The sequence below is a fragment of the Macrobrachium nipponense genome, chromosome 46 (genome assembly GCF_015104395.2).
Source record: "Macrobrachium nipponense isolate FS-2020 chromosome 46, ASM1510439v2, whole genome shotgun sequence".
NCBI classification, from domain to species: Eukaryota; Metazoa; Arthropoda; class Malacostraca; order Decapoda; family Palaemonidae; genus Macrobrachium; species Macrobrachium nipponense.
The window spans coordinates 10,929,510-10,947,025 of NC_061106.1; the positions used below are offsets into that span (position 1 = coordinate 10,929,510).

General features: G+C 35.3%; 1 protein-coding gene across 1 annotated transcript in view; it reads left to right on the forward strand.

The window, feature by feature from the left end:
* LOC135214634 (ralA-binding protein 1-like) overlaps positions 1-17,516 on the forward strand; it is a 262,110-nt gene that overhangs the window by 194,414 nt on the left and 50,180 nt on the right. The window contains 1 exon segment of the mRNA XM_064248970.1: positions 5,864-5,994. Coding sequence (XP_064105040.1) covers positions 5,864-5,994 — 131 coding nt within the window.

Sequence of the window (17,516 nt, forward strand, 5' to 3'; positions counted from 1 at the left end):
TACATATACAACAGAGATATCTGTAAAGCAACTAATTTGTATTTAAGTCTGTAATTATATCTTAGAGGTCATTCTTAAACATGTTACAAATACAAGGGTCTAAATGGAACGGGCCACGACTAATATTAATATTACAATGGGAAGTAAGTTGTATTATGGCAGATTCTAAAAGATTTTGTGATAAGACATATTTTGATCTTGCAATTACTGAACTACCAATCAAATTTATCTGGTGGTTGTTTTCACTTGAATGAATATTGCATTAGATGTTTGCCCAGTTTTTACAGAATATTTATGCCGGTTTAATCTTACTTTTAAGCCTTTGCTCGACTGTCCGAGATAAAAAGAGGGGCAGTCCATACTTCTAAGCCCTTGCTCGACTGTCCGAGATAAAAAGAGGGACAGTTCATACATGGAATTTTATATATTATGTTGTTGCTTTCCCTGGGGCCATTTTTTTTATTAACATTGCTTTTAACCCTTAAACGCCGACTGGACGTATTTTACGTCAACATTTTTTGTCTCTCGGGTGCCGACTGGACGTATTTTACGTCTACATACAAAAGTTTTTTTAAAAATTCACGGAAAAATACTTTTAGGCCTACCAGCCGAAAACTCTTGAATCACGCGCCTTGGGGGATGCTGGGAGTTCACGAATCAAGGTGTTGTTTTGTTTACAATCATTACGCAGGGGCGCAAGCGCGAATTTCTTTCTTGCCACACTAAAAAGTATCTGTGACACATCTCGGAAATTATTTTGTCACTTTGACATAATTTTTTTACCATTTTAAATTAGCCGTTTCATAAAGTATTATATATGAAAATGTGCGCATTTTTATATAGAATACAACAAAAAAATACTCATGATTGTAGCTTTTATCAGTTTTGAGATATTTTCATATAAATAATGATAAGTGCCAAAATTTCAACCTTCGGTCAACTTTGACTCTACCGAAATGGTCGAAAAACGCAATTGTAAGCTAAAACTCTTATGTTTTAGTAATATTCAATCATTTACCTTCATTTTGCAACTAATTGGAAGTCTCTAGCACAATATTTCTATTTATGGTGAATTTATGAAAAAACTTTTTCCTTACGTTCGTGCGATAACTCTTCCGAAAAAAATCATACATGCGATTGTGGTAATGTTTGCACCATTTTAAAATTAGCCGTTACATAAAGTTTTATATATGGAAATGTGCGCAATTTCATGCACAATACAACTAAAAACAACCCGTGGTTGTAGCTTTTATCAATTTTGAAATATTTTCATATAAAAAATGATAAGTGACAAATTTTCAACCTTTGTTCAACTTTGGCTCTGCCAAATTGGTCAAAAAACGCAATTGTAAGCTAAAACGCTTATATTCTAGTAATATTCAATCATTTACCTTCATTTTGCAACAAATTGGAAGTCTAGCACAATATTTTTATTTATGGTGAATTTATGAAAAAAATAACATTTTCTTTACGTCCGCGCAGTAACTTCTGAAAAAATCATACGTGCGATTGTGGTAATGTTTGCACCATTTTAAATTAGCCGTTACATAAAGTTTTGTATATTAAAATGTGCACAATTTTATGTAGAATACAACGAAAAATAATTGAAGGTTGTAACTTTTCTCATTTTTTAAATATTTGCATATAAATCACGATAAATAGAAAAAACCATGTTCGGTCAACTTTGACTCTACCGAAATGGTCAAAAAACGCAATTGTAAGCTAAAACTCTTACAGTCTAGAAATATTCAGTCATTTATCTTCATCTTGAAACAAATTCGAAGTCTCTAGCACAATACTTAGATTTATGGTGAATTTAAAAAAAAAAAACTTTCCTTCCCTCCGCGCGCGGATTCTCCGCCACAAATCTCAGAAATGCGTACGTCCCATTCTCGGAATATTTGCTCCGTTTTATATTAGGTATTTCATAGAGTTTTATATATGAAAATGTGCGCAATTTCATGTAGAATAAAACGAAAAATATTTGAAGGTTGTAGCCTTTCTTATTTCCGAAATAATTACATATAAAAAAAATATATAAAAAAAATTCAACATTCGGTCAACTTTAACTCGTCAGATATGGTCGAAAACTGCAATTGTAAGCTAATACTCTTACAGTATAGTAATATTCAATCATTTGTCTTCATTTTGAAAGAAATTGGAAGTCTCTAGGACAATATTTAGATTTAGGGTGAATTTTTGAAAAAAGTATTTGTTTACGTCCGAGCGTTATGAATTCATGCATTATTTTGTGATAATATTTTCTCTGTGTTGCTTTTATCGTTTTACAATGTGTTATATACCAAAATGATCGCAATTTAGTGTACATTACAACGAAAAAAAAGTAACTTGTTACCTTTAACCGTTTTGCGCACAGCGCGATTTGAATACAATTATATATGAAATTTCGTTTTTGCGCTATCATATATCGCATTATTTATATATGATAATGATAATTTTTTTCATTTCTGATGGTTGCATACTAAACTTCAGCCAATGACAAAAAAAAGGAGCCTAAAATGAACTCTTAATCTCGAAAACTAATCAAGCTGAGATTTTTTGAAAAAAATATTTTTTCTGCTTCCGCGCTCACTCCGAAACTCCTCCGGCACACGGGAGACAATTTTTATTTTACCGCTTCTGCTTTTAAGGGTTAGTGTGTCATTATAGGAACTCTGTGTTACTTACACTATAAAACTTTTTGTGGGCTTTATTATAACAAATATCTAAAATATGTGAAGGATGACATAAATCTTTCCCTATTTTTCTTATGTATTCTATTTCTTGATCCAAATATTGGGGACTGACAATGTGCAATGCTCATAAAAACATAGAAGAAAAAATTAACATTTTGATGTTAAGATGGTGGCATGAATAGAAACGAACATAAGTTAAGTTGTTGGTTGGTTTCCTATAAATACTGAATTTACATTGAAATGGTTCTCTATGTATCAAAACATCCTAGAAAGGGAGGCAACTGTCTTTTTCCAGTTCTAGAGTAAACTTAATCGATGGTACCTGGTTATTTAATTTAGAGAGTAAATCATTTACATCAATACCAGCAGGCAGAACAGCTAAAATATCATCAACATATCTATACCACTTTACAGGAATATAAATATTAGGTAAGTAGCATTTTTCCAAAAATTCCATGTACAAGTTTGAGAGGAGTGGTGATAAAGGGTTGCCCATTGCCATGCCGAATATTTGTTGATAAAATTCACCATTGAATATAAACTTACAATCACAAATGCACAACCTAGTGAGTGAAATAATTTGACTTATAGGTAGAGGTAATTCGTGCTGAGTTAGTTCATTACTAAGATATTATGAAATAGAGTGTATAGGGACTTTAGTAAAAAAGGAGAACATACATCAAAACTAACGAATCTATCAGTGGGGCAAAGAGTTATTTTGTTTAATTTATCAACTAAATCTAGAGAATTATATATATGAGAATCTGAGATGGTTCCAAGTAAAGTGGACAAGATCTTGGTGATATATTTCGAAAGTTTATATGAAATTGAACCCAACAGTATTCATAATGGGTTATTTTCTTTTTGTGTATTGACTAATCCGTACAGGTAAGGTAGTAAAGGAGATTTGACTGACAATTTGCCTAGTAGTTCTCTTTTATCTTTAAGGATATTTTTCACTGGGCTATTAAAGTTTTTTTTACTTGTTCAAGGGGATTTTTTTTTAGTTTTTTATAAGTTACATCATCATCCAGTAGGGCTTGCATATGTGATATGTAGTCAGCTTTATCTAAACTTACTATACTATTTGACTTATCAGCTTTTGTAATGTGGATAGTATTGTCCTTTTTAAGATCTTTCAAACTTTTCTTATAGCGAGCAGGGAAGTTACTTTCATACTTGACATTGGCAGCTCCGTAAACAATACCTTTAATTATGTCAACATGATTTTGAGGAAGATCACAATATTTTTCAAATTTGCTTAGGGATGACGCAATCATTAAAGCAGAAGGTCGACTCATTATAAAGAAAAATAAACCATATCCAAGCGCACTCACATTTTCACTTATTCACATAAACTTACAAAAACATATTATAAAAAACATATTTGATTTCACATATTTTCTTTTCATTACTAAGAATTCACACATTTTCTTTTCACTACTAAGAATTATTCTCACTAAAACTAAGAAAATATGGCATAATTTTTGCTCTTGAAGTTTTAAACAAATGTGGCGCCATGCCACCCGTGCGGCCGCACAGTGAACTAGTGGCGACTCAATCAAGCCAACCAGGGGAATTCCCAGACCATAGAATGCCAACTTTAAGAGGTTCAACTGTATAGCTTTTCTTTACAAAGTATATTAAAGCCTTATTAATTTTAGCCATAGATTTCAAGGTTTTCAAAACCTAGGCTAGGCTAGATTATTGGCAATGAATAGCCTTACTCTTGGCCACCATTGGCAATGTTTTTATTTTCATTTTAAGGCTTTTTCTCTCCATGTTTTCGTCGTAACTCCAAGTTGGCGTAAAATGAGTATGTTGTTAAATGAGGAGTACCTGTAGTGGGGACCCTCAAATAGTTTTATAGATATGTTGCGCAGAAAAACCCACAAATTAGCGAGTCCTTCCACAAATAATTTTTAGATAGGTTCCACAGAAAAATCCGTGAATAGGGGAGTCCACGAATCCCGAGAACGTGAGTAGGAGGGATACACTGTATTATGTATATATACACATATGGTCATAAAAAATTTGTGTCGTATTCAAAATTGTCTTGACTTTTTGGACCTGCCAATCAAAAATTTTGGCTACATTACTAGTTTAATCCACCCCTCCAATCATAATGGCTACGTCCATCTGTTTCTAAATGCATATACCAATAAAAGAGAAAACCCAAACACCCAATGGTTTCACCTTGCTGAAAAAGGGAAAAAAGGGTTGAGCTCCATAAACAACACCTTAAAATGTTGTGTATAGTTCAACACCCCTTGCAGCCAAACAATATTGGTTGTTGATTATGGGTTTTCCAAGAAATAAAAGGATAATTGAAAATTAGTATAATTAATTTCTAATGGTACAAAATAATTCTGTTATATAACTTGTACTGTGTAGACAAAGAAGCATAAATGAAATAAGAACTGGGTCTGCTCTTATATGTTGCTGATCAAAATGTCATGTTCTCATTGTCAGTATCTTCAGTATGTATAGTTTTCATTGTCATCAGTCGAGATGTGTGTTGTAGTTACTGATCAACACTTCTCTTGCTTCTAACCTTGGTAGAAACTTTTATTAGATAGTATGCAAGTTTTCATTACAGTGCATCACGATTTCCCACCAGGAAGACTCAAGATAATTTTTTGCACCGTACAACACTATTGTAAGCTTAAATGAAACTATAGGTTTTTGTTATAGAGGAGTGAGACATACCAAACCTAAAAGGTTGTCCCCTACATCAATATTTACAAAGCAATAGTGAATAATTACCGTGACCTTTGGAACAGACATAGAAATATCTGAAGATTTCCTTTGATGCATACATTGCTGCTTGAAGATGTTTTCTTCCTGCATCCTCCCTGATTGGTTTTGAAAAGTTGACACTGATCAGACGGCTAAAAAAGAATAAAAAGCTCAAATGAGGAAAGTGATTTCCCATTTTAAATACTATAGTTATTTCTGCATTCATTTGGAATTTGAAATTTTTGTGATAGCCTATCACTGAGGTAGTCACTAAAGTCACTGAAGAAATTGGTTTGTGTTTGTGAAGCATAATTTTTTTTAACTATATTACATTTGTTGAAATGGTTTGATATTAAGGGATGTCTGTTTTTAAGATTACTGTCCGTTTTGTTTTTATGACAATATTTAGTGAATTTTCAATCTTTCAGGAACATGACACAAAGATGACCTACCAAAATGTAAGCATTGTTCTCTCACCAACAATGCAGATTTCTCATAGAGTGCTTAATGTCTTGTTTCTAAATCATACATATTTGTTTGGAAATATTGTGATAAAAAGGTAAGTTGCCTTGATCATTGTAAACAGTTGTTGACCTGACTAGTTGTTTAGAAATTTGCTGGCTTCCACTGTTTCAGTGATTATTGCAAAATAATTTGTAAGCCTGTAAAAATCTACTCTTATAGATGTATACTTCAGTATCCTAAGTACATATTTCTTTTTATTTACATTTATCACTGACTTTTCTTTAACAGAGCCTCTTACTGAATATAGTATGTACCTACAGTGGGTAGCATATATTTAGCATGTTTAAAAACAAAATAGAAGTGATAGATAGATAAAGTTCTTAACCCTACAGAAGTGGAATCTTTCACTGCTAAGAGTGTCACAAAAACTGAAGTGTAAGGTCAGGGAAAAGGTTTGAATATAAGGCAGTCCCCGGGTTACGACGGGTTTGGCTTACGACGTTCCGAGGTTAAGGCACTTTTCAATTATATTAATCAGAAATTATTTCCAGGGTTACAACGCCTACAACACTCATTGGGCAGAAGAAATATGACACCAAAAATAATCAATATTTGAAGTTTTTTTTATGCAAAATAATCAATATTTGAAGTTTTTTTTATGCAAAATGCAATAAGAATGCAGTTTTCATAGTTTTGAATGCACCCAAAGCATTAAAAGTAAGGTTTTCTTAGGATTTATGGTGATGTTCCGGCTTACGACGATTTTCGGGTTACAACGCGTCTCATGAACGGAACCCCCATCGTGACCTGGGGACTGCCAGTACTTAGTTAATTTGTCGTAAATAATTTTCGTATGTTTAATTTTCAACTGACAACGTATGCAAATCAAGTCACTCAATTAATGATTGCCTCTGCAATTGTATTAAGTAGTGCATTCTGGACACTGCTGCCCTAAGGAGGTACAAATTACATGGGATACAAATATTTTGTGTCCTAAGGTGGAGAAGTATTTAGGGAAGGAATATGAATCCCATGGTGGAAGCAAAGGCCTCCTAATTGGTGGACAACACATAAAAGCACCTTTCCGCCGTGGTTGTCAATATCATTGCTCTTGGTGGGACGAAAAGAACCAAATAGCTATGGCTTGGGATTTGTCTTCACCTGCGTACTGTGGGAAGAAAGAGTTGATAGTGATTAAAGAAAATGGAGTTGGATGATAAATTCACTTTAATACTACCAAAAGATTAGGAAAATAATTTTTAGTTACTAAAAGAAATTAATTTATTAATGGTATTATTTTTAATTTTATGCAGTGCTCCCTATTTTTATGAGGGAATAGGTTCCAGAACCTACGGCAGAAATGCAAAAAAACTCCTCTAAAAATGCTTATAACTGAATTATAATTGCCAGATACCATGTATCCCTTAAATTGAAATACTTATAACTGCCTATTTTAACATTTTGCTGCTTAATTTGATGGTTAAAACAAAAATATATCGTAAATTATCATACTAAAATTATTTAGTATTTCAAAAATACCCAAGGAAACCTAACATTACAGTACTCTTTTAGTACTGTTACTCGTAAGTAGGCTATAAACACCAGTAAAATGCTTATAGCTTCATGTTTTAACAGCACATTGACAAACTTGACAGTTAAAAAAAATATTACTCAAACTATCATCCCAGAACCCTAATATCATTTCAGTCATATTATACACAAATATCCTTTAGCCTACGTAACTTTGTGCCTCGTTCTGCTCATACTGTAATACACTGGGTGAACATTTTATGTATATTGATATTTTCCTCTGTTTTAAGATGATTTGGAAATATATTTACTGTACAAGGTACATATTTTAAGATATTACCACTGTATAGAGTATATCTAAAATACGTGGGTAGTTTAGAGCAATTGGATATCTACCTCCAAACAGGTTTGTTACATCATGTTAGTATTTTTGTGATTACATACAAAAAATTTATGATAGAAAAATTATATATAGTACAGTAAGTTCTTGGTTTGTGTAGTTTTGTAGTTAGTCCTCGCCAACTCCCCTAAATTTATTTAAAAATTCTTTCATTATACATATGCTCAAATGGGAAAACACTACAAAATATCTATAACACATTATTTTACTTACAGAATCCATTGCATTGATCCAGTCACCATAAAAATATTTAAAATCCAAATTTCATATGTATCCAACACTCAACATTCTCCTCCCAACCATTGTCGTCCCTAGCAAGTTATGTGCTTTGATATATAAACACACACACTCTCTCTCTCTCTCTCTCTCTCTCTCTCTCTCTCTCTCTCTCTCTCTCTCTCTCTCTCTCTCTCTCTCTCTCTCTCTCTCTCTCTCTCTCTCTCTCTCTCAGAAAGATTTGATTTTTTATGCATACATGTTTATTTGTTTTGTACAGTATAGTTTTAATTTTATAGATAAATGTGAAGTTCCTTTGTAATTAATTTTTTCATATTTTCTATGCTTTATGCTTTAATTGCAAGTTTTTGCATTTCAGTAAAAGCAGACTGGAAAGTAAAATAAAAATAATTAGCAAATATTTCAGATTCTGTGCAGTATGCTCTATCATCCAAAAACACTTTACAGTACAGCCATATATTTTCAAATACGTACATCTTTCATTACCCTTAAAACAGAGAGAGAGAGAGAGAGAGAGAGAGAGAGAGAGAGAGAGAGAGAGAGAGAGAGAGAGAGAGAGAGATTACAAACTTGTTAAGTTCATTCTGGGGCCCACCTGTCATTCCGGGGTTGGCTACAGAATGAGCTTAACAAGTTTACATTTGTATTACAGATTTATTTAATTTGTATTAAACATTTTGTTGATATTGTGCTGTTTTTACATTAACATTATAATTTGAAAATTAGTAAATCATTTATCATAAAAATGTATTTAGTCATGAAAATAAAATGGAAGTACAGTAATTAGTGTGAAAAAATTCATGAATTAGTAAAAGTTCTTGCATAATAGTGTGAAAAAATTTGTGAATTAGTGAAAGTTCCTGCGTAATAGTGAATAATGTGTTGCACAAAAATCCACCACAAAAATGAAATGTGGAAATGTGTGGGGTGGGTGACTGTACATAAAAGTTTATGATACAGTAATTCATATTTCATTGAGAGAGGAGAGAGAGAGGAGAGAGAGAGAGGAGAGATGAGGAGAGAGAGAGAGATGAGAGAAGAGAGAGAGAGAGACCGAGAGACCGGGAGAGAGACGAGAGACGAGAGAGAGAGAGGAGAGAGAGAAAGAGAGAAGAGAGAGAGAGAGAGAGAGAGAGGAGAGAAGAATTGGTGTTTACTACAATGAAATCCCAGCACAGAAGTTGGGGATGAGACTAGACTAGAGTTGACTGGGAAGGAGAATATACTGTAACCTTGTGTTGCCTTCATATGAAATTCAGAATTTAATGGTTATTAGAGATGAAACATCAACAGTGGTAAAACACAGTATTCTCTTGTGAACTGTTGTTATGTATGTGATAATCATAGAGTCAACTAAACTTATAATGAAGTACGGTTCAGTATATCAAAGAAAGAAAAAATATGGCAACACATACCTACAGTAACAAGTTTCAAATGTCCAGACAATTTTTTTTATACATATGATAATACTAGACCAATATAGTATAGATTACTCTGTTAGTGAAAAATCATTTTATTGATATTTTCCTGTTTTTTCATTTTTTCAGCCTGAAGATGAGGTTTTAAACCTCGAAAGCTCGTTTAATAAAGAATGTTCTTCCTGGTCTTGGCACTGTTATTTATCATCAAGCTAAGATTTTCCAAGTAGCCGCCCAATTACTATATATAATATATGCCTATATATATATAATATATATATATCTATATATATATATAATATATATATATATATATATATATATATATATATAGATATATATAAATATGTATATATATATGAGAGAGAGAGAGAGCTGTTTTATGACTTTGCGGGGTTTTAATGGAACATTTTATGGATATTTTGCTGTTTACATTAATATTTATATTTGAAAATTAGTAAAGAATTTTTGTATCATAAAAATGTATTTTGTCATGAAAATAATACAAAAATACAGAATTAGTGAATAGTGGTCTTAATTAGTAAATATTGGTCTATGAAAAGATTCATAAATTAGTGAATTCTTTGCGATATATTTGGAGATATGTTCCACAGAAAAACCTGCGATTAATTGAAGCCACGACTGCTGGGCCATGATCTTGCAGCAACCTACTGTATCTCATTTTTTGAGACCATTTGAATGCAAATTGCTGATTTTTCCCTTATTCTGAGGAAAACCAACTTGTCTTCCTCTAGTATTAAAAGCTATTAGGCAGTGCTTGGGTCTGTTTTCAAACATAGAGGCCTGGATCTCTTATCGAACTCTGACATTCAAGGCCTGGTAAAGTCATTTGATATGTGATACGATGAAACAGAAAAGGGACAACTCTTTGGTCTCATGGAATCTGATGTGGTCATTGAATAGCTGATGGGCCCATCTTTTGAGTCCCTCGCTCTGCTTCTCTTCCGAATCTGATGTGTAAAACTCTCTTCATATTTGTCTTAGCTACAGCTGAGTGCATCAGCAAAATACAAGCTATTGACAAAAGAGTTGATTTTTCTCAAGGGGATGCTGTTTGCTCCTTCACCTTAGGCTTCCTGGCCAAGAACAAGGAGACCTGTCCAAGTCCTGGCTTTGTTCATTAACTGTGAAGAACTTGATGGAAATTCCTGGTCAGGAGGAGGAAAAGAGAATACTGTGTCCAGTCAGAGCATTGAGATACTACCTGAATAGTACAGAAAAGATCAGGGTCCCATCTAGTAATCTTTGGTGTTCAGTAAGGAACCCATCTTGTCTTCTATCACAGAATGTGTTGTTCTAATGAGATTAAATTAGAGAGCACATTCCCAGATCCTGGAGGACATTTTATGATATCAGAGTGGTGTCTACTTCCTTGGCTTTTAAACATGTCCTTGACCTCCATTATCCAGTCTACCTACTGGAGATGCATGTCCATTTTCTCTTTTCACTACTTGAAGGATGTAGAAACAGTGCTTAACAATTGCAGTACTTGGGTCAGTTATCAACGGCTGGCATGCTGTTGGGCAAAGAATCATAGGAAGCACTCTTTTTCTTCCACTATTTTTTCGTCTTGGCGTAGGGTTTCGAGTTTTGGGGAGGGCAGGGGCACAAGGTACTGGGATACAGAGTATCCACCAGTCTTAGTGGATAGGTTGTGGTTTTTAAAAAGTTTTTTTGAGAGTAGGTGAAAGCAGTCTCGTTTTTCTAATGTTACTTTCAGGATAAAGGCACCTTTCTGTATGCTTTGTTAGACATCAGGCATATTCTCTGCTACAAAGCTCTTACTTAAGTAGAGGCACTCCATGGCTCAACAGCTAAGGAAACAACAGATGTTGCATTCAATGCAGGCAGATTTTTCTATTTCAAACTTATCATCATCTTTTAATGTTGTGGAGTAGACGATATCCATGTATCCCACCTCCATTCAATGTGGGATTGAGCTATGTAATTACTTGGTAAGTTATTTTTATGAAAATGACATTTTCATAGTAAAATAGTTTTATATTTTCTTACCAAGTAATTACAGTCAGAGCCTCCCCTCCTTTCTCTCATATGGATATGTGGTCACAAACAAATTGAACAGCTACTGCCAAGTTGTTCTTACTTCCCACAGTAGTGGACAGGTCTGTCACCTACATGAAAACAACCGCTAATTTAAAAAAAAAAAGTTGCCCCACAAGATAGATACATTTGTGTGCAGATAATTCTCAGGTGGACAATTTCCATCTGGACAACTTCCATGCGCAAAACTGTTAGCTTGGGCAATTGCCAGGCAATCAATTGCCGGATAATTGCCATTGGTTAAAAAATATAAGATTACATTTTACTTATATTTTAATTTTAGTTTAGTTCCATAATTTAGTTATTGGTTCGAAAATATAATACATAAAATGAAGAAAAAATGTAAAGCAAAAATATCACAATTAGTCTAAAGAAGCTTATATTTCCATAAAATCACATTTAGTTCCAAAAAAACATATTGGTAATAAAACTTGTTTTAATCCTATTATACAACTTCAGAAAATATGTAAGTTATAAGCAATGGAATATAGAAAGGTAATTTTATTGTCAGGATTATAGTGTCTGACTATCTGCTCTAAACGATTGTTTATGTTCTTATACTTAGTGGTAGTAGATTTTTCATCTCTTTCCATCTGAAGCAGTTTTGTTTGGGATAAAACTTCCTCCCTCATGAGATGATCTATGAGTTTACAAATGTTAGGGCGACGGTGTTCAGCATAATTTGATAGCACACCGTGAAATCCTTCAAGACTGTTGTTTGTTCAAGGCATAAACCTTTTGAGTTTTTAGGTTCATATTCTGAATGGAAATTGGAAATAATGGAGTAGATCTTTTGCGATTTCCAACTCTTCCTTTCATGACTCCAATGTAATTTACCTCAATATGAGAGGAATTCTTCAGGGATATTGTCATCCTCTGAAAGTTCCTCAAAACCTGTAGGCACATCTCCAATTGGTAAAAAAGCAAGTGGAGAGAAACAACATATCTTAAGACAAGATCCGTTATCATTGTGGTATGTATCAAACTTAAAACCCCATCCCAACAATTTTACTGTAATTTGCTTGGCAGAGGAGGAAGAAGCATCCATTCACATCATTGTCAGGAAAAGTACATTTAATTCAAAGTCACTCAGTAAAGTTGTTGGATTTTGTTGCAAGAAGTCTTAGATATTTGTAGAACATTTTATAAGTTTCCTCTGTTTTGTTAGGAAGAAAGGCAAATATATGTCGAAAACTACACTTATCTACTTGGACATGGATGGTGAAAAGCTGATAAAAAATTGTTGGTGACACTTTTAAAGGATTCGTTAACAGCCCAGTTTCTGTAACTTCTTAAATGTTCAAACCCTACTTCCGTAGTTAATATCAGATTGCGATTATGGCCTCCAGCTCCTTAATCTTACTGCAGAAACTTTTCCCCTGATGAAAGAAGTTGAAAATTCGTTGAAATGCAGAAACCTGCCCTTTCCCTAGGAATTGTTCCTAATCTCGACCGGGGTGAGCGCTTCCTCATCCCGAGAGGTTGACAGTCCAGGTGTAGGTGTGGTGGCGGTTGTTGTTGTTGTTGTAGTAACAGCAACGGGCACAGTCCCATTAACCCCTGATGACTACCCCCCCTGTCGTTTTTGTCCCCATCCCCCTGGTAGAGGTCTAGAGGTACAGCCTCCTCTCCCCTTTCCTCATCTCCCTCCAACACAGCTTGTTCCTTATCCTGGTCGTCTACGTCCTCCTCCTCCACAAAGATTGCAGCTGCCTCCTCCTCCTCCTCGCCTTCAGACTCAACCTCCAGGTTGTCCTCAACATCACTTTCTAATTCATAGAGAAGTGTGTTGATAACATCTCCACTCAGAGGTCTCTGTCTCTTCGAGGCCATTGCTGATAACTGAAGAAAAAGCAAAACATTAGAAATGAGCACTCGAAGGAAACTCGAATATATGACCATATATGGGCATCTCGGCCAATGCCCCGGGCAAGCATGTGATTAAAACACACCATCCTCCCATATGTTCCAGTAAAAATCAAAACTATACTAATTAGTTATATAATAAACACTGTCCTACATGAATTTAGTTATTATAACTTTTTTTTTTTTTTTTTTTTTTTTTTTTTTTTTGCAAAAAACAAAATTTGGCCTATGAACAGAATTGCACCATATGGCAACTTAGGGCATCTCAGCCAGTGCCCCGGGCATGCACACGATAAAACACACCATCCTCCCACATATTCCAATAATAAAACAAAACTCTACTAGCATGAACACTGTTCAATATGCAAGGTTTACCTAATAACTTTGCTTTTTGTAAAAAAAAAAAAAAAAAAAAAAAAATTGGCACTCAAAGGAAAATGGACCATATGGCGATATATGGCATCTCGGCCACTCCCAGGGTCACGTATGTGATTACACACCACCCTACAACATATTCCAATAATACAAAACTATACTTATTAGGTATTATGCACACTGTCCTACATGAATTGAGTACATGATAACTTTGCTTTTTGCTGGGGGCCCCCCCCCCCCCCCCCCCCCCGAAAAAAGAAGAAAAATAAAAAATTGGCACTCGAAGGGGAATGGACCATGTGGCCATATACGGCATGTCAGCCATGAACAAAGGCATTCATATGATAGATACATCTTCCATCGACATATTCCAATATTGCAAAACACTACTAGCATGAACACTGTTCAATATGAGAGGTTTACCTAAAAATTTTGCTTTATGAAAAAAACCAGAAATTGGCTCTTGAAGGAAAATGGACCTTATGGCAATATATGGCATCTCAGCCACTCCCAGGGTCATGCACAACGTAGATACACCATCCATCCAGACTTTCCAACACAACAGACACATGACTATGCACACTGTTCATTGAGAAATGGTTATGTAACAACTTTGCTTTTTTACCACCTACCTCTTAAAGGTGTGTGCGGGTCAACCTCGACCCCAGTGATTCTCAGAAAAGGGGGAAGTACTTGAGGCAGACATATGGAGCTCCGCACACAACCATGGCTTGTAGACGAGTGACCACCTGAAGGTCGATCAGACCCAGATTCCACACAGGTGATAATGTATGGGAAAAAAACATGTTTTTTGAAATGCCTCGGGTCGTGTGTGACCCATCGCACCTATCCAGGGTTAAAGAGAGACTTTTCGAGAGAGAGAGAGGAGAGAGAGAGAGAGATTTTCAGTATATCCTTTGACCCCAAGTTGGCAGCAGTTATTAGAGAATCACTAAAATGGCAACACTCCTCTATGGAGGAGTTATGGAGTTCCATTTGACAATGTCTGTGAGAGAGAGAGAGAGAGAGAGGAGAGAGAGAGAGAGAGAGAGAGAGAGAGAGAAGAGTAATTGGTGGTTGGATGGTTAACGACTGTATTGGTTGTTGGTGAGTTCTGGGTCGTCTGATGGTCCTGTTGGTTGTTGGAGTTCTGTGTTTTGAGTGAGAGTTTTCAGTCAGTCTTGGTTTAGAGCCTGTGACAGCCAGTAGTGTTAGCACCAGTCAGTAGTGTCATTATAGTCAGCTAAGTTGTGTTTTGTTTGTTGTTTAGTTGTTGTTTTGTTAGTTTGATATTGTTGCTTAAGAGTTGTTGTGCTATGAGGTTTTTGTGGAGTTGTATGTGAGTTCCTGTTATTATATGTGAGTTGTTATGGTTGAGGGTTGTTGTTGGTGTTGTTAGTAGGGGTGTGTGTTGCCTTTTTTATGTGTTTGTACAGTGGTCTTTTGTTGTGTTGTTGAGTTTTTGTTGTCGTATGTGAGGTTGTGGTTGTGTTCCTTGGTTGGTTGCTGTGTTGTTGAGTTGTGGTTCTGTTTCTTGGTTGTTGTTGTGTTATTGTGGTCCTTGGTTGTTGTGTTGTTGTTGAGTTGTTGGTTGTAGTCCTTGGTTGTTGTGTTGCTGTTGTGTTATTTGGTTGTTGTTGTTGGTATCTCCGGGACCTTGACCGGCAGACAGCACAGAATAGCCTGGAGTTAGGTAAGTACATGTGTTTTGAGAGTTGTTTGTTTTTTGTGTATGTTTTTTTTTTTATGTGTAGGTAGGTCAATTGTCCTGCATATTCTGTAGTGTGAAGAAGAAAGTGTGACTGAGGGTGAGTTGGGCAGCTGGAGTGATTAGGTTTATGTTGGGGGGGGGGGGGGGGGGGGGGGGGGTATTTCCCCGCTTGTTTTTTTTAAGCTTGTGATCCCGCCACACCTCTACCCTTGCTGTCAGGTTTCTGGACATTTGTGACAGCTCCACCCCCACTCCTCTCTCCAAGTCTCTATGCTAAAAGACTGGGTTTTCATTCATACATATATAATTTTGTAATTTATAAACTAAAATCTTACTAATTCACACTAATATTTTCTTAAATGAATTCATATTATTGCTGTTTACATTAATATTATTTGTGAATTAGAAAATCATTTATTTACCATACAAACAACATACAACTCAGTAAGAGAAAGAGAGAATTATTATTATTAATATTTAATGTTATTTAATCTTATTAAACTTAATACAATATTACTAATCAGTATTAATATTTGAAAATTAGTAAATCATTTTTGTATCATGAAACTGTATTTAGTCATAAATATAACATCAAAATACACTAATTAGTGAATATTTATTGACGGAAAAACCTGTCAAACCTGTGAATTAGCAAGACTTCTTGCGAACTATTTAGAACAGTCCCACAGCAAAGTCCACGAATCTTGAGAATAAGAGTACGGTGGGTTGACTGTAGTTGTCATTTCTTCATTTAATCCCTGTTTGCACCGTAAATTCTGCAAGTTCCTTTTGGAAAAGATTTTTATATGTGAAGATCTGTATCTCTGTAAAGTTTAAATTTATAATTTCCAGTCACTGCCCTGTGCAGTGAAATTTGCCCTCATTTAAACTGGTTTTATAACAAAATACGTCATTATAACGAAATACATCACTGTAACATCGCGAAGCAGTCAAAACAACGAATTCCAAAAGTAAGAGCGAAGAAGAAACTAATCCGGGACCAACCACCCCCAGGGGAACTTACTGACACCCCAACCAGGGTCATTTCCACTGCAAGTGCCAGCCAACTGCCCACGGCGAGTGTCTGCCCACTCCCCCTGGCTAACCCCCCATCCACCCAAATGATCAGCGCATTCATCTCCCATCTTCGTGAGTAGCCATGGATACATTAAACATAATCTCTTGGAATATTTTTGGCCTCAAGCAGAACATTCCTCTCCTAAACATGTTCTGCAAAAACTTCAAAGGCATCATTGCATTGCAAGAAACACTCTTCTGGCCACATGACCTTTCATCTGCAATGCAATACATGAAGACCTCAGAACCCTCTTGACTTCATAGATGCATGTTACAGATCAAATCATAGCCGGTAGCCTGAAGGGGGGCCTTTCTTTCCTGTGGCACCAATCGTTAGACAATATGATAAAGGTGGTGGACCTACAGGAGTGACAGATTGCCGGGGCTTCAAGTGATAATAGGGAACTCTAAAATTCTAATAATTGATGTTTATATGCCATGGGAAAATAACAATAATTTTGATCATTACTGCATGATCCTAGGGGAGTTACACTGTATTATTCACGATTCTCCTGCTGATCATATTTGTATAATTGGGGACCTTAATTCCCACCCCTCAAAACAATTTTATTATGAACTTACTCGCTTCTGTCAAAATCATGCTCTCCAAATTAGAGATGTAATGCTCCTCCCTCCCTCCTCCTATTCTTATGTACATAATAGGGCAGACACAATTACAACATCCTGGCTGGACCACTGCATCACATCTCCACAACTTCATGACACTATTATGATCTGCAGTATTCGCTATGATCTTGCAACGGGCTACGATCACATCCCATTACAGGTGTCATTCAGTACTCCATCCCTCCCTACCGTGAACCCCCTAACTGACTGCTCACCAGCGGTAAACTGGGATTTTTACATTTTAAGATTGCTTCTGCCTGCTTTTGACAATGTTCCTGAAACGACTCAGGCAA